This window comes from Anser cygnoides, chromosome Z (assembly GCF_040182565.1).
Source record: "Anser cygnoides isolate HZ-2024a breed goose chromosome Z, Taihu_goose_T2T_genome, whole genome shotgun sequence".
NCBI classification, from domain to species: Eukaryota; Metazoa; Chordata; class Aves; order Anseriformes; family Anatidae; genus Anser; species Anser cygnoides.
Genome location: NC_089912.1, coordinates 38,877,500 through 38,896,080, shown reverse-complemented (window position 1 = coordinate 38,896,080; position 18,581 = coordinate 38,877,500). Strand labels below are relative to the sequence as shown.

Genomic DNA, 18,581 nt, shown 5'->3' with positions numbered 1-18,581 from the left:
TTTGCTGACCTTTTCAGTGATGACAAGTGCTTGTCAGGACTACGGCACCTAGCAGATACCTTAAAACATAAACAAAACATACAAACCAAAAAACCCTGTTCCTTCAAGATTAACTTTTAACAATAACTATTTTTTTTTTAATAAAATAAAACTGTTTTATGGCAAGAGCATTTAGAAAACATTTGGAAATGCTTAGAGCATCACTTGACTTTGCTGCCAAAACCTGTGCAAGTACCACCTATAAGAACTCTCATATCTGTACAATTGAGCTTTGAAAGAGAATTTTTCTAACCTGTTTAAAAAGTTTTCCAAATGAAGAATCTGAAGTGGGTTTTGAACCCATTTGTTAAAAACACAAGTCTAACACCTTAGTTGGCTTGCAAGAACAAACGACTGACACCTGGAAAGACAAACTTGCTAGCAGAATTTTAACAAAAATTTCAACATAATTGGTAGATGGGATTTAAAAAACAGTATTAATTTAGTAAGAGCAACCAACAATGTAATTTTTTCCATTTGTCTCTACATACTTTTTTGAGGTATCTTTTTCAGCAATGACAACCATTAAAACCAAGTATTGAAATAAACCGACCATAGAACAGCACCTCTGCATTGCTGTATCAACACTAAAACAAGATTTTCAAAACTTATGAACCATATTCCATCACATTACTCACTAGTGAGTAGTGGTCTCTAGTGAGACCAAAGAGGTTTTTGAACTATTAAAACACTTTAAAATTTTTTACTTCATCTGTATCTCATCCTTCTTTCATTTCCATTTTTAGGTTTTACAATGTATATTAGTACAACAGTACAGGTATATCGTTTGTTATTATGAAAGAAATTAAGAAGTAACAAGAATTTTCTTGTTATTAAAAAAGGAATGTTTTTTTTTTTTTTTAAACATCCTGAAAATTCCTTTCCCCGGGTTTATAAAACATTTGTAATGTAATATTAAACAAATATATGCTGTAAGTGTGCATACTCAGAAAAAAAAACGTTGACTGATATAGATGCATAATCAAAAGCCAAGATCACTGTTCTAGAAGACCACAGCATGTGGAAGATGCACTTGCATTAGCTAGTCAATCTATCCAAAGATGTTCTTTATTAACAGTAAGTTGTTCTTTAAAAATTCAAATGTGATCCATTCCTATTTATTACTGTTAGTAATAAATTTGACCACTTTTAATATTAACATACCATATTATCTCTTCAGTTTCTTGTCAGGTTTAAGACATTCTACACTGGGACACAGCAAAACTTACTTGACTGCAGTCTGGCATGCAGCAAAACTGAAATACCCATCATAAAAGCTTAGATTTGAATTCCAAATAATTCAAAACAAAAAATACCTAAGCCTCATCAGAAAAAGCATCTGAAGGCTGTAGTACTGTTCAGATCAGAAGTGCCATTTTTACCTTTTTTTTTTTTCTAAGCTTACTTCCTTTCCACTCTTCCCACTTCTCTACCCCAGTAGACACCACATCAGACACCATATGGACTTTTGCTCAAAGTATGCATTGCACCATGCTTGATGACAGATTCAGTGCCACAGCACTGGGATCAAACCTTTTCCATTCTGAACCAAGGAAGACACAATAGTGAAACTAGAAGAACATACACAGACAAAATCTAGAAAGCCCAAGATTTATTATGCATTAGGAAGCTTATTAACTTAAAAACCAAACCATACAGTACAAAAGGTTTGATATCATTGCTTAACGTGGAACAAGTTTCAAAATATATATTTTTAAAATTTGTTCAGTCAAAACACAATCCTTTTAAAAAACTGTATATCTGTCAGTATCGTCATTACATTTATAATACATGATTTACACAGCACCCATCTGGAAAAATTAGAACTCCTTACAAATATCTACATATATTGCATACATATAAAACATTCATAGGAGTACTTCAATAAAGTTGGGTTTAATGGTCCATTTACACTGCAGCAAAATACATATATAAATCTGTATATTTTTCATAAAATGTCTCTAAAAATTAGTATATTTGTAGCCATATCTCCTTTAAAGCATCTTTTAGAAAGGAAAATTTGATATGAATATATCCATGAGATTCAGCAGGTAAGACACTGATAAAAAGGCTAAATATGATTAATAACTAAACACTAAGTAGCAGTTAAGGCAGGCGTGAAAAGAATTAATAGTAAAGATTATTTCATACGGCAGATAAAGTGACAAAATGCAATAAATATACGTACTTATTGTTGTAAACTACTCTCACACCCACTGCTTTTCCTGCTTATGAAGTCAGGATTGTACATATTTCTGATGCTGCTCATTTTATAAGCAAAATTCTATTTATTTATTTTAAAATCGGCAAAACATTAATGCAACCAGTGCTTTCAGATGCCACCTGGATTTGCTTGAACTGTGCAGAACTGATTTCTCTGGAAAGTGGGTTTAAGACTTCAATATAACCTTCATTCATGGGTAGTGACTGCCACATGTGATCATGCACCCTCAGAAGCCATCTCAGTTCTATCAGTGCCTTCTGGTAACTACTGGACTTCTTGTTACTATAAAATGTTTGAGAATGTCTTTGAGAAATAAAGACTTTTTCTGATAGACAGTATTTCAGATATCAGAAATATATAGATCAGTCCTTCTCATACCATGAGGACTACATGGGCCATATGTGCAGACAAAAGGCATAAAAAATGCAAAACGACCTCAGAAGTGATGGCAGAAACTGTTCTGCCTCAAGTCTGATCATTTTGCATACAACTTTGGGAATTGAACATTCAATCTTTGAAAAATATTCACATTTCTGCCCATTGTAAGGATTTGACGTAGCATTTGCAGTCACATTGAATAGAATCACACATAGCTGTGACCTCATAAACTAAACAAGCCCTCCGGCAAGTGTGGTATCAACCTGAAGTATCATAATAATGTGGTCTTCCCTTGCACATGGCTATATTCCTTTTGGAGGTCCACACACATCCTACCAAGCTTGCCAATCTGCAATTCAGTGCATTAATTTGTTCCATAGTCTCCTCAGAAGTCAGCCTTCATACACTGCTATCTTGCAGCAATGGTTCAATGTCCTCTTCACTACTTCGGTCTAGGTTGTTGCTTAGAGTACTGCTGATGCTGTTGCTGTGTTTTCTGGTGCTGCTGGCTTTGCTGTGCTCAGGAATAAATAAGGCGACTAGAAAAGCCAGAAGAACAATACATGCTCCTACCAGGAACGGTGGACCAGGAATGATTGCTCTCTGCAGGGAAATAAGCACAACACAGAATTCATGAAGTTTAAAGTACACTGACTTCTGTCTTAAGAACTATACCATTAAGACTAGAGATACTGAGAGACATTTACACCGACTATAAACTGTATGCAAACCAGTTCATATGTGATCTGCAACATGACTTTTGTGCATCTACAACTCCTCACCTGATCTGCACACTGATCAGAAAACCAGACACATGCACAAAACAATTGACACGTGGCAGACCTTTACCCCACAAAATTTTATACCGCAAACTTTATATAATGTTAAACTTACCTCATCCCTGGGATCTAGCATTGTGTTTTTTTCAGAAGTCTGATCTGGTGGTAATTCACTGAGCTCCACGTGAAAGAGAAAGAAAATAAAGCCATACAGTGCTGGTCCCAGGCCATTGCACAGACCTCTTATTCCAGTTATTATTCCTTGGACAACACCTAATGAAGAAAAAAAAAAGTGTTTTGTTGTCATTGTTGTTTTTACAATCAAGAATGTAATACTCAAAGCAAACAGCTCAAAGTGTATTCTTATGACTGTTTCAAAATAGCACACCCTACAATTATTTCTACATGCTAACTTCTTAAATACTTTGAAAATAACTTTCTGGATCAAAGTATCATCTGTACGACCATAGCTATGTTATTGTACTTTAATTCCACTGGAATCCATTTGAGTTCTTAATTTATGTGCAAGTCTAATTTTCTGCACTGCAGTTATCCTACCCTCAACCAATGAAGGTGGCAAAGGTTAAGCATGGTACTTGCCCAGCTTATTTTCAAGTGAAATTTAGAGTAATTTATCTACATATTAAGGAACGTTATTAGCAAAATATGAACAAACTGTAATAAATGGCTTCCCTTCTTCAGTCTAAAACCAGGATTTCAGTACCCCGTGTGGTACTGAAATTACTTGTGGTGCTAAATTCAACAGTACTACAATAAATTCATAATACTACATTGCCTGCAATTTTAGCCTGAAGTATTTTGAAATGTTGATTAGAAAGCTTCATTATTCAAACTTCTATGGTTATATTTTTGTTCCAAGCTCAAAAAGTGACAAGAGATGACAGTGTAAAAGGTGCAGTATTTTGACAGTCCTAAAGACTAATATGCTACATGGCAGTATTTTGATGATGTTAGTTGTCTGCATAACGCTTTCCTTCTTGCGGCAGTAACTTGCAGGACCACAGGAAAGCAAATAGGTCAAAAAGAAAGTTGTCTGAGCTCTTTCACCATACGTTGACATGTAAGTTGAAAAATCTTTGTTGCCACTAGGTGGCAAAACTTCACTCTGGACAGCATAATATGATCAAGCTATTAGCAGTAGCTTTCTCAGTGTAAAATGAAAGATCAACATCTTTTAATTAAACTATTAATTTCACGACTTCAGTAGAAAACTGGTCTTCTAAATCTTTTAAATGTTTTTATTAGAAACAAAAATTGGAGCAGAGGAGGGGGCAGAATGATCAAAAAGCCATGTAAAATACTGCCTTATACACCCTTCTAACTGTAGAAATCTACCTCCTAGAACTGTACCTCCTTAGTGCTTCCTATATTAACTGCACTTACCTAATTTCAAGTTGTACAGTGTTAAAGCAAGAATGATACTTATGATTTATATGTATGGGATTTTTTAAAAGAGAACACTAAATTCAATTACTATGTGGCAGCATTATTCTGTGTGACAACTCACTTAAGAGGATTCTTTCTGTTTTTTATTCTCCTTCCCATCAATCACAATCACATATCTTTCTCATGTTTCTGTTTTCTCAGACCACCTATTTAATCAAGTGCCCTTTTCTATTTCCTGAAAATCTGAAGTATTACAGGAAAAAAGACAAACTTTCCCACACAAAATAGAACATTTTCTTGTATAGGTTTATTCTAATTTGGTTTTAATATATGTTTTTAGTTTCTGTTAAAAAGGTAGTACTATTAAATTAGTACTCACTATCACTATCTGAAGGTTACTTTTAACAAAAAAAAAGGAAGGGAAAAACATGAAGTTTTTTTCGTTGTTGTTGCTTTTGCGGTAATTTTAGAGGAAGCTAGAAGAGAACTAACTGGTTAGATGCAAACTACGCATTTTGCACTGCAAATTTGATAAATGCGTGTACCTGCTTCCTCTCTACACGGGTTGGTAGTCTTCTACAGCTACTACCAGCAAAACTCATTACTCACCAACATATTTAAAAAGTACACCTAGGTGAATATTCTGCTTTCTGGACAGGAGAGTCATTCAAAATGCTCAAACAAATTCATTCAATGCTCACCTTGTTGATCTGACTCTGAATTTCGTGAAACCAGAGCACTGATTGCTGGGAATGTAATGCTTGACATGGCTGCTACAGCTCCGGCTGTCCACATCATCCTGTGTTAAGCACACAATCTGAATTAAAAGTGAGAATACCCATCTAATTACTTCCCTGTCACTTTTCTTTCCTCCCCGCTATATCCACCCTGCAAGAAGGGCCACAAGGGCATGCACATTTAAGGCTTAATGCATTTTCAAAAATGCTCTTTTTATAATACCTAAAGAGTAGTAATTATCTGGTCAGGGCCTTCTGCTTGTTCCCCCTCCCATAAATTACCCTGAGCTTGCTGAAATAAAAGTGTATTTAAATCTCTGCTAGCTATTAAAATGGAGATGATAAAGGGAGTGAAAATGAAGTGCTATACTGGCTTGTTGTCTCCATAGACTGTAAAAAGATGATTTTCATTGAGTTTTCCAGTGAAACAGTGTAACTTGTGGCATTGGGTTTACATGGCAAGGTTTTGATAGCAGGGGGGCTGCAGGTGTGCCCTTGTGAGAAGAGACTAAGAGCTGAGCCACATTAGATAAGCGCCAGTTCCAGCCAGCTCCAAAAGGGACCTGCTGCTGGCCAAAGCTGAGCCCATAATCAAACCTGGTTGTGCCTCTATAACAGCATATTTAAGAAAGAGGGAAAAAAAAAAAAAAAGTTGTGTTGCAGCAGCTGTGAAAAAGCAGTGAGAAAATGTGAGAGAAACAGCACTGCAGACCCCAAGGTCTCCTTGCAGGAGGTGCTCCAGGCACCAGAGCAGAAGTTCCTCTGTGGCAAGGCCCATGCTAGAGTAGACTGTACCCCTGCAATCCATGGGTCCCACAGCAGAGCCAATCTCTAATCTCCACACTGCAGACCACAGAGAAGCCTACAACAGAGTAGGTAGATCTGACCTGCCAGAAGCTGCAGCCCATTGACAGCCCGTGCAAGAGCTGATTCCTAGCCAGGACTGCATCTCATGGGAGGGACACCATGCTGGAGCTGGGGGAAGAGCATGAGTGGCAGAGATGAAGCATTATGGACAGACTGCAACACCCATTTCCCTGTGTTGCTTAGTGGGGAGGAAATAGAAGAAGGTGCATGGGTTGGGAGGGGGGAAGGCGGGAAGGGGGGAGAGATGGGGAAAATGTGTTTTCAGTTTGCTTTTAGTTCTCAATGTCCTAATCTGTTATTGACAATAAATTACATTAATCTTCCCTGTGCTGAGTATGTTTTGTCCATGAGAGTAACTGGTAAGTGATCTCCCTCTCTTTATCTCACCCAGGAGCTTTTTCATTGCATTTTTCCCCCTGTTCTACTGAAGAGGAGAAATGACAGGGCACCCTGGTGGTGTTTAACTACCTACTGTTGTTACACAGTATACAACACTTGTATAATAACTCTCTAGGAAGTGCTCTGATACATTCATAGCTCTGTTAGTAGGACAAACTTCGTAAAGAAAGAGCTGTTGCAGCTCATCATTTCAATTCACATTACTTACTTACTTATTAGTTTTTCTAATAAAAGCAGCTCTAGATAGTTTCTATGACCAAAAACAGTTACAGCAGAAGAACAAAAGGGTAGAAAAAGGTAGAGGCCCAGAAACTGTTTGACAGAATCAATCTATAGGAACTAGTGGAAAGAACATGCTACTTATTAGTTTGTGAGTTTAAGAAGTTTCATCCATTTGTAGATATAAAACTCAACATAGTAAAATATTACAAAGATTAATTTTTCAAAAGGGCTGTTACTCTCCAATTTACAATACATACATGGAAAACTATCATTACTACACATGCAAAATACAAACTGAACTTTGGCAGTGTAATGCAAATAATCATGTTTAATTCAGAAAACATTTAAATATCCATTATGACAGAACTAACTGGAAGGATTTCTTGGAGAGATACTCTTAGTTCTGTATCAGAAATGCATATATGAAAACACACACTTACCAAGACTGAGATCCAAAACCATACCAAGCCAACTGAAGAATTTGAAAGGCAAGACCCAGGAGAACTGTATTTTTGTTCCCTATTGACCTCATCGAGATACTGAGAAACACAGTCTGCAAGAGAAATTGTTCATCCGAAAGTTTAAAAAAAACATCTGATTGCTAAAATGACCTTCCAACTGCTGAGTTCATTCACACTATTCATGCACGTACTTTCCGTTTATGCAAGTCTAAAATGCAGACTACCTTAATATCAAAAGTTGATGCTACTATTCTTAACTATTACTGTGTTTCTACTTCAGAACATCCAGAAGTGTATGTTTTGCCTCGTCTATGTACATAGAAACAGACACTGAAATGCTACTATAAACAGGCTTCTGTTTCTACTCCTAAAATACTATTTCCTTACAGGCTAGAGAGTTCCACAAAAAATACTGGTACCAAGTTAAGATACAGGATGAATGTACCAGGATCAACTTATACTCAAGAATAAAAGATTGTTGGCTTAGGGGAAAAAAAAAAAAAAGTCTTTAGGCCAGGTGAATTACTACCTGGCTTTACAGTCAAAACCATTATGTAAATCCTGTTGACCTTCTAAGTTCACTACATGCACTAAAATTTGGCCAAGCCCTTTTACTACACGTTTAATTTCATATTCTGCTTACTCTTTACACCACTGTTACAGCCTTTTTATTTGCACATAGAAACTAATACTAAAAGTGGACCGCAGGTTTTCATCTGTTTTAAGAGGCATTACTGCTAAGGGTGAAGGAAAGCCAAATTCATATACAACAGCAATAGACTCATGGCAAGAAGATGAAGTTCTCAGAAAGGCAAAATCCATATGGACTGCCTCACTCAGTTAAAAGTGCACTTTTCTTTAACAAGAGACATTCAGCAATGCATCAGTAAAAAGCCACAAAACAGGAACCAGAAGGATTGCAGAGCACAGCATGCTTCCTCTTTCATATACATCTTACTGACACTAGTTTTCTTAATTGTTCCCATTCTTAGACACAAATACTTTGAAAGTTAAATAACAGAAGAATACAATAGTTCTATAGCTACGTTATCAGTTCTTTCTGAGGACAACCAGCATGCCAGTGCAAATCGGTATTTATGGAGCAAAGCTTATTTCAATAATTTGCATTCTTCGAAGAGTTTAAAAAAAAAAAAGAAGAGTGGAGTTTCCTCCTTCTAATATTGAAAATTATGAAGCCAAACAGCAGCTATTTTTAGCAAAATACTAAAGTATACTAAAGTATTAGTAAAGTTTTAGTAAAAATGCTGGTCTAAATAAAGTATGATTAGCAAATATGAGTGCACATAAAAGCATCAGAACAAAGCAAGGATTAAAATAATGACTTGTACTTATAATCAAGGACAACTGACATCAGTGGAACCAATAAACACTGAGGAATGTGTTGTTTACAGCAAAATAAGAGGTCCACTCTGCAGAGGGTGGCAACAAGGTTACAGCATATTACATGTGCCATTCGCCTTTCTGTTGTCACAACAGGAAGGCAAACTGTAGCCATAAAGACACAAATGAAGAAATACACCTTTGGCAGCAAAATTTACATGGATAAAGGAAAGAGACAACATATTTCACTGAAACACTTGTTTGCTTACTATAAGGTATAAAAGACCTCCAAAAAACAGCTCACTGTTGCCAGTTAAGAGGTATGAAAGAAATATACCAAAGTCTCATAATTCCTCAACCTCCACATTGAGCCTAAATAGCCATGTACACATCTCAATACATGCATTTTCTTGTATGAGTTTGATAGCATGAGCCAATTGAACAGGTACAAGTAGGATGACTTGCTTAAAACAAATACCTTATTTTCCTTTCAGGTCTTGCATTAATTATTGTTAATGCAATTTCCTCCATCATTTTGATCATTTCAAGCCAGCGTTTCATTACATTTACTGATTCACTTTTAGTTTCATTTCCAGTATTTCTGAAGAAAGCATATTTAAAGAGATATTTACACAATCTACATGAATGTAACCTTTACTGACTGTAAGTTATATTGATGTTTTAGAGTATTTAAGTATATAGACAAACTTAATAGTCAGAAGAGTGTTCCCCAGCATCAAGTTTTGTACTACTCAACAAAACACTAAAAAGAATAAAGCTTACCTGAGCTATTATTGACAGGATGCCTACCACAGCTATAAATGCTGCAATGCTAGCAGATCCAAAACCAATAATCTAAAGAGAAGCAGAAAATGCATAAAAGAAATGCCAAACAATCCAGAGCTATCAGTAGTAAAAACGTAACTTCTCAAAAGAAAATATTGATCCCTGCTTGTAATGTGAATTCATACAGGAAGCGTTCATGTTAAAGAATAACTGCTTGCAAAGAAATGCAAACAGGAAAAAAAAAATGGGCCTTAGAAAAAGGAGTCAGAGAAAGTCAGAAAGTCATACATCTAGAGAAAGAAGTTCTCTATGACCTCCCACAGACACAATAGTTCTTCCACAGGCAGAACCCCACCTCAAGACATACAAAGTGCTACATTCAGTGGGAACAAAGGTCCGCTTGACTGTATTAACACATGCTTAAACTATGGCTGGGATTACGCATCAGGAGTCAAGCTTCCAGTATCATTCAATTCTTGATTTAGCAAAGTACCCCACCTTTACTCCTTAAAGCAGTATTTTGACAAAAAGCAGTTTCCTAAGCAAAGCCTTTGATAAGAAACAGGTCTTAGGCAAACCCTATTTAAACATACTTAGTAAGATGTGAAGTGACTAACATTTACCTGTCGCAAATACAGAAAAAAACTAGAATACTGGCCAGCCTCAGGCAGATAGGAGAGAAACACTGTAATGCAGATCGGGAGAACAGCAGAATCTTTTCTAACCTTCTTCAGAGACTGGAAGAAAAAGCAAAGAAAACAATTATTAGAACATTAAGTCTAATGAAAGCATAAGCAAAGCAGATGTCAGATTCATTTTCTGCAATCCATTTCTGCTCGCATATACTAGTCCAAAAATCATACAAGGAAATAATTAAGCTGAAGTTTGAGTTTGAAATTGCCCCCTCTTATATAAGGTGCTTTGCACCAGAGGTTTGTTTGTTTTTTTTTTTTTTCAAGGTTTCCTATTTGATTTTTGAAGCTACAGTTCCATGTCAAATTGCAAGTACTCACTGAAAACATGATATAACACTTCGGGAAATGCATTGCATCTAACTTATTGGTCTCTTCTCCCAGGCTCTAAGTGATATCATGACATAGTTTAATGGTGGACTTGGCAGTGCTAGGTTAAAGGTTGGACTAAATGATCTAAGAAGTCTTTTCCAACCTAAATGATTCAATGATTCATCTCCATAATAAACTGTTCTGAAAGATGTTAGCAAATATCACAACCTCAATACAACTGTTTCTCTTGCCAAATTATGGGAATATTTTTCCTTCTGGATTTCTTACACCTATTTACACATATGATTCATATTGAGTAACAAATACATAGTAGAAAAACTATTCTTTAACTGCATTATTTCAAGCAAGTCACTCATCTTACAACATTCACAAGTTCCCAGCAAGATAATTTCATTAAGATCATTCTCTCCTCCCTTAGATATCAAGGCATAACACAAACTCATATTAGCTCAGTAAGTGTGAACAGATGAACAAGTCAGTAGGAAGACTGCATTATGTGTTTTAACCCTTTTGTATATGGCTATAGGAAAAAAAAAATATTTATAAATTCATTCTATGCTAAAAAATTACAAAATAACCAAAACTGCAAATCTATGGTGAGGAGATATTGCAAAAACAAGCACAAAAAAAAAATAAATAAAGCACAAAGCATAAAATGAATATGAAAAAATCTTACAATATCAGGTTTCATGATCTGTAGCAGCATAAGAGTTTAGCATTTCTCTTACTATAGAAAAGAGTAAGCTGGTAAGAGAGGTAAAGCATTTTCCCTTTGAAGTTCATCCCAAACATTTTCAATTCAAGAAGCATTTAATCCACAAAGTTTGGTTTATTTGGTTGTTGTTGTTGTTTTTTTTAATGTAGCTAGATCTTTTCGTGCACAAGCAGAGAACAGAGACTACCATGTTGAGGCTATACGTGACTAACAGTCAAGTTACCAGTAAGATTAAAGATTCCTGAAGCTTACAAAAAATAATTCATTATTTATTGAAATGCATCTTACCGCAAAAGGGTCTGCTTGTTCCCATGATATAGCAGCTCCCCATGAAGCAGGTCTCATTTTTTCTGGCAGGGATTCTGGTACAACTAGCAGGATGAAACAGATGTCCGTAACAGCCACCAGTGTGGCCACTATTACAACAAGGTTATCTCCATAGCTGGCAGAGAGGTATGCTCCGATGGCAGGACTAGTTACCAAACTTGCTGCAAACGTGGCAGATACCTATGCACAAGAACAGTTTACAAAGTTTTTAAAGTAGTTATTCTGCCACTGCAGAATAATACCCAAATTTGAACCAACATCCCTCACCCCAGAATGCAGCTGTAAGAAACAAAAAAGTCAAAATTTAAGTCAAAAATTATATATGACAGTGAATATAGGCCCAAAAATTCTCCATCCATCCTCCAGAGCCCACCAAACAAAACATATGCATTCAAAGTCCAACTTTGACTGAAGCAAAGGAACTCTTACTTTGAGTTTAAATAAACGGATTTTATTTTCTAAATATGAGAAATTTGATGAGCTTTCACTAAAAAGTTGTCAGCATGTTTAACGCCTGTCTAACTGAATTTGAGCCTCACTAATCTGGGTGACAGAGAAATATGTAGTGCTTTTGTTAAAAGTATATAGCTACAACTGTACCACTGGACAGCACAGCAAACTAGCAAATCATTAGTTCTAACAACACTTTCAACAGCTGTATTACTTCAAATTACATTGTAAAGACATGCAGCTACTAACAAATCTTTCTACATTCATATACAGTGGAACACAATAAAAAATCACAAGCACTGTAGTTAAATTTCACTACAAAGATCATCAGAAAAGTATATTTAAAAGCTAGATTTAATTACCACTGTTTTCCAGCCTCCAAACCAAAACTACACTGCATGTCTATTCTATAGAATAGGTAACAGCAGAAGCTAGTTTAGGTTTATGCCAAGCTAAAAAATGTCCTAAGAAAAAGCTATAACAAACTGATTAGAAAGAGACGTTTCCTCACGAAAACGATTGCACTTCAGTCTAATACTTAATAGAATTTTAGATTTTCTTTCTCTTTACAGGCAGGCAAATACACTTATGGCCCCTTATAGATACGAAAAAAACAGGTGATAATCGATTCCAGAACTTCTAATTTTGTTTTGGGTTCTGCTACAAAAAATATACACAAGTTCAAGAGAACTAAATCATTTATATTCTGAGAATTATACCTTTCTAAGGACAAAAATAAAGGGAAACCTTAAACAGCTCAATGTACAGTACTGCCAAGAATCAATGTACTAGCATCTGTATGGTGAAAACAGATGCACACAGGATGAAGGGATAAGTGAATTTGAAAGGCTAAGGATATCCACCTACTAGTGGGCCTCCAGATGAACAAAACCTAAACAAATACAGACATTCAGAAAAGCAAACTAACCAGGAATTATATTATTTCTGGAAAGGCTAGTTTGTACGAAGTGAACTATTTTCCTCTTTCCTTGCTAACTGAAAAAGTTTATCAGTAAGTTACTAAATAGTCTTCATTATGCATTTTCACCCTCCCTCACTATTTCGACTGTTAAAAAAAGCCCTTATATATTACAAAGAAATCACATACAAGTGGGGGAGAGATATTTTAAAACTAGCATAAAATGACTTGCACTGGCATCAGCATTTCTTATCCTGCCTGCAAAACCTAAAAGATATTTTGTTGCACATGACCTGTACGCAAGTAAAGTTGTTAAATTCTTATTCTGTTCTTATGAGCACAGAACAGCCTGTGAAGCAGTAAAAAAAAGTCTAAATTAGAATCCCCACATTCTAACAATACGTCTTGATGCACGGTTCATTCCTTTCTGTATCAACTTTATTACTTAAAGTCAAAAGACATTCTATGCACCAAAACACAAGTTCAATACAAAGGTTATAATCTGACTTTTTTTTTTTTTCCCCAAGTTTAGTGCATCTTACCAGTCCATAAGCTGTAATTCTTTCATGTTCTTGTGTTACATCAGCTACATAGGCAAATATTACAGAAAAGGTAACAGAAAAGATTCCAGATACCGAAATCATAGCGAAGTACCACCTAATGATTTAAAAGCAACAATTAGAAAATTTAAGCTTTAGCTTTTCTTTTCAAGTGAGATTGTATCTAGTCTATGAAAAGCAATCATCCAAAACTAACTACCTGGCGCTTTACAGGAGATGAATAAAAACAGGACTGCAAAGTTTGACTTAAATATTGGAAAACAGCATTTTAATTTTTGATATCCTAATATTTACTTTACAGCAAATAAAAGAAACAGCCTTTTCCAGTCATGATACCTATACATTTTCACATTCTCAAAATTGAAGAAAGCTTAAATTATGAAAAATGAATTGTCTTAGAACTCAGTTTCTCAGTCAGTTAAAGAACAAAGTCATTTCTACTCAGTTAGGACTTCCAAGTTTCCTAACCAGAGTTAAGGGATCTGGTTTGTGGCAATTAGAATTTACTGACCACAGAAAAGTGTAAGTTTCACTTAGCTTTAGAAATGTTTATTACAGCATTTTGAGCGTCCTCAGGGTAAAAAATTACAGTTGAATTTAAAAATGAATTATGGTTATCAAACTGTTTCAATTACTGTTTTAGTTATGCAAATACAGTAACCTAAATCACTTCCCATAACTTCTACATTTAAGATTCACAGTTTTAACACCCTTTAAATAAAAAAAGCTCCACAATAATGTAATTGTGTCTTGAAAGGGAAGTGGCTTCACTGTTGCCTTACTGTCCTCGTCCCACTTCCCCAAACTACCCCTGTGATTGAATTTCTACTATATTACTATATAAGATCACTATTACTTTATGTACCACTTACCATGGACTTATTCTCATTAATGGAATTGGGGCACAGGTGAAGAAAACAGTAAGGAGAAGAAACGACTTTCTTCCCCATGCATCTGATAGAGCACCTATTAGTGGAGCACTGAGAAAGGACAAAAAACCCTGTGATAGAAGAAAAATACTTGATGATTACATTTACATTTCACTTTAACCAAAATATATAAAAAAATGAGCCTAATTGGCAATATGATTTGAAATTAAACGCAAAAAGGTAATTGAAATTCTATACAATTTCTTGTGCAGTCTACTTTTCTGTGATTTAGATGTTTTATGTTTCAAATTCATTGAACTTAAATGGATTGGAAAAAAGAGAGGCATAACATTTCTCATGCTCAATTTGATTCAATATAGTGGTAACACAGATTGCAAAAGCTTCTAAAAAATGTCCAAAACCTACAGTCAAGTTTCACAAAGGGGACCTTCTTAGCTTCTATCACAAGACTTCTTAGTGCTAGATGCCAAACACAAATTTCCCTCTAACTTGGACATGAACATCCTAAGGGAGACCTTCAGGTAATTTAACTATTCTCTGAAACAAACCAAACTGAGCTGTGAAAATGGAGTGATGTTTATGGCTTCATACAATTTATCATGCATGGGATATTGGTACTTTGCAACAACTAGGAGGCTCATTTAAGCAACAGTGACAACTTGAGACAATGGAACACCATAATGATGGTCCAGTGACATACGACAGATTACAAATACCAGTTGTCATAGAAAAAAATAAGGATCAAATACTGGGTATTTTAAAATCTCGAATATCTAACTACATGCAACTGGAGATCAGACAATAAGCAAAATGGGATATACAAAATACTTGTATATAACCCCGTTTTCTCTATTGCATTAATCAAGAGTTACCACATTTGGACAACAAAACATTTCATAAAATCCTAGAATCAAGGCCTCAGATCTGTTCTGTATTACATAGAAGAATTATAATAAGCAAAGCTTTGTATGTATTTGACTCTGCAGAACCCCCAGAAGTGACACCTTCCTCCTAATTGGTCAATCCAACTCTGCCGTATATCCAAACATTAGTAAACACTTCACTACTCTGTTTTGTAAACACCTCATTACTCTGAAAGTCTATTCCAGTTAATTTTATATTTAAATTCCAGAGTTAAACTAATGATGTTCCATTTCAACATATCCATGTAGGCTACTGTTTCAACAAAGCATTATGCCCAGTCCTCCTAAACTGCTCGGTTTCCAATGATTTCAGTAAGTAAATTGCTACAAAAGTTACAAAGCCAGACCACCAAAACCTAGGAAATTTAGATGCCTTACTCAGTTAAAATTAATGTTTTTGCTCCCTGCAGATTTTGGTAAAATGCAAATATGTTTTGCCAACTACCATCCAGAACTCTTTTAATGTTTCACAAACTTTTTGAAGAAAATTATCAGACACTGAAGTCCAAGTTCACTCTAGTCTATCTTCCCATTTATTATACCTGTTACAGCAATACATACATTTACACCATGAGATTTATGCACTTTTCTACAGATATGCTCTGTAGAAAACAATAGGAATCCTCAGCTGGCTGCTTTTAAATGATGCTCCTCATTACATTCAACTCTTACATTGTACAAAGTGCAAAGAAAACATTAGGAGTAACAAGAACTTGGTTTTGCTAAGAAGTAACTTTAACAAAGTTACTTTTTTTCAGTTTGAGACATCCCTATATTCCTAGTGCATGGTTTTCTGCCATTCACCATGTGAGGTAGCAAGATAGCAAGTTCTTCCTAAAGATATCATGTTGTTACAATTTGTTACAGAATACAAAGCTAAATAGTTTTTATCTATCATAAATCATCTTAATGATAAGTGCTTTGAAGTCTCTTTTTAAGATGGTTAGCAAAGAAGAGCCTTTAGAGTTTCAGTTATGCTAGAGAACTTTTTACATCTTTTTTTTTTTTTTTTTTTTTGTGTGTGGCAACAATCTAGCACAACCACCACTGGAATGCAATGGTCTCAGCCATAAGCAATGACCTACCCTGTATCTTTTGACCATCACAGAACAGTCAAAATATAACTCATAAAAGAAAGACAAGCTGGGGGGGGGGGGGTAAAAGAAACAAAACAAAACAAAAAAAAATAGCTTTTATACCACATCTTAAACAAAATCTCAGTGGTTTAAGTACTTCATTTTTTTTAACCTCAATGTCATCATCGGAGCTACATTGACCCGCTTTTGATATATGTCATCCAACATTAAGAAGCAGACATTAAAAACCTGACTGCATTCTTAGAAGGATCCTTAACAAGATTACAATACTACAACTGGTACATTCAAATAAGGCATCTAAACTTTGAGATGTATTCTACTTGTTTCAAGATATTAACATTTAGCTGTAAGTCTTGAATCAAGATAAGAAAACAACTACAACAATGGAAAATCTGTTTAAGAACTAATTATATCCTCAGTCTGCAAGATGTTCTTATGTAGAATGCAGGGAAGACTCATTACAATAGAGGAACATAAAAATATAAATGAGTTTTTAAACAATCCTACCTTAACACCTTGAACAAGACCATTCATTAAAAACGTATGATGGGTAAATGTTTCATGTAAAACCTAAAGGAGAAAAAAAAAAGCATTATTTGAATTATGAGAGAAAGGAGACAATTGCTCCAAGGTTTAATCTGGATTTGTAAAACAGAATAGCTACAGTGAGACTTGTTAAAAAAAAGGTAGCTTACCCGGAACTATACTCCTACCTATCTTCATGAGGAAATATTGACAAGTTTTTCCAAGAATACACTGGCATCAATTTTTCTCTTGAAACAGACTGCATAGTACAGCATAAGTGTTTTGATTTGGGGAACTCGGCTTAGAAGAGGGGTTAATATGAGAAAAAACATCTCCATGTGGCACCCATCATAGAATTCTGACAGATAACTTCTTCAAAAAGTTATTTCTATCATTGTTACTAATTAGGAGTAAAAATGAGTTTTGGGTAACACATTCTGTCAAGAAAAATAGAGCTATTTGCATAGTGCCTTTTGGGGCAATTGTGAATATTGTTTCCAAATTGCATGTACCCTTTGACACCACCTCTCCCTGTCACCCTGCAATTACATATTACACAGTCCATGCAAAGTAATTACCACAGCCCTGAGGGTGATTTTGTGACAGAAAAATAGAAAGGAAGAAAGCACAGAACCCAACTTACTGTCAAGAGCACAAAATGCAGATACTGAATAGTCATACAGCTAGAAACACGATGAACAAATAGATGCATACAAATACTAGCAACAGATCTGAGTGCTTTATGCATTCTTTAACTATGGTTGTGAATTCATTTGAAGTGCTTTAACAGTAGCTTCAATTCAAGGGCAAGCATGTTAATCTACACTAAACAGATTTGCCATAATGATGAAAGAGTTAAAAAGCCTCATATGTGCTACTGTGTGAATTTGAAAAGTTACTGCAATAACCAGTGTATGGACACATGCACATTTCAAATTCATTTGCTGTTTTTATCTATAAATGATTTTTTTTTTTAATATATAGGCCAAAGCGCCAATAACTACAAGATTTATATGTATATCCAGAAAATCACTAGCCTGAAAAAAACACAATACTTTAGTGTCACTGAAAAACACCAACATTATTTTTCAAAGATAACCAACTTTCTCAACCATAGGTTTCACAGATTTAACAAAGGCAGTTGTTACCACATTAACCAGTGGTCAGATAATTCTGTTCATATATACCCTTTCTTCTTTCTGTTATCATCTTCTGTTTAGGTATTCAAAACATTTTTTAACCTGTTTTCCTGTTGATCTGTTGATGCAAATGGAGAAAAAACAATCATGGTTCAAGGTAGAGATCTAGAAAGCCACTCTAGAAAGCAGATGCCTTCTTTAAAAAAAAAAGAACTGAGGGAGGCCACAAGAGAGGAAAGAAGAGAGAGGAAAAGGAGAGAGTGGGAGAGGAAAAGAGAAAAAGCCAGGAAACTCACTGAGTCGAATCTACTTTTCTGTAAAGTACTTCCCAGTATTTTTGCTAGGGGGTAACCACTGGTGTTATTGCTTCT

The 18,581-nt window shown here is 35.2% G+C and overlaps 1 protein-coding gene across 1 annotated transcript in view; it reads right to left on the bottom strand.

Annotated features, from left to right (window-relative positions):
* Nucleotides 1-1,636: 1,636 nt before the first annotated feature.
* Nucleotides 1,637-18,581, bottom strand: part of MFSD14B (major facilitator superfamily domain containing 14B) — a 30,862-nt gene continuing 13,917 nt past the window's right edge. Inside the window, exons 3-12 of the mRNA XM_066988120.1 lie at nucleotides 17,054-17,116; nucleotides 14,509-14,636; nucleotides 13,619-13,733; nucleotides 11,669-11,887; nucleotides 10,264-10,377; nucleotides 9,638-9,709; nucleotides 7,493-7,605; nucleotides 5,529-5,626; nucleotides 3,536-3,693; nucleotides 1,637-3,244 (exon numbers count right to left, since the gene is read on the bottom strand). Of these exons, the coding sequence (XP_066844221.1) occupies nucleotides 3,041-3,244; nucleotides 3,536-3,693; nucleotides 5,529-5,626; nucleotides 7,493-7,605; nucleotides 9,638-9,709; nucleotides 10,264-10,377; nucleotides 11,669-11,887; nucleotides 13,619-13,733; nucleotides 14,509-14,636; nucleotides 17,054-17,116 (1,284 nt within the window). The 3' untranslated portion in view covers nucleotides 1,637-3,040. The remainder of the gene's footprint in view (nucleotides 3,245-3,535; nucleotides 3,694-5,528; nucleotides 5,627-7,492; nucleotides 7,606-9,637; nucleotides 9,710-10,263; nucleotides 10,378-11,668; nucleotides 11,888-13,618; nucleotides 13,734-14,508; nucleotides 14,637-17,053; nucleotides 17,117-18,581) is intronic.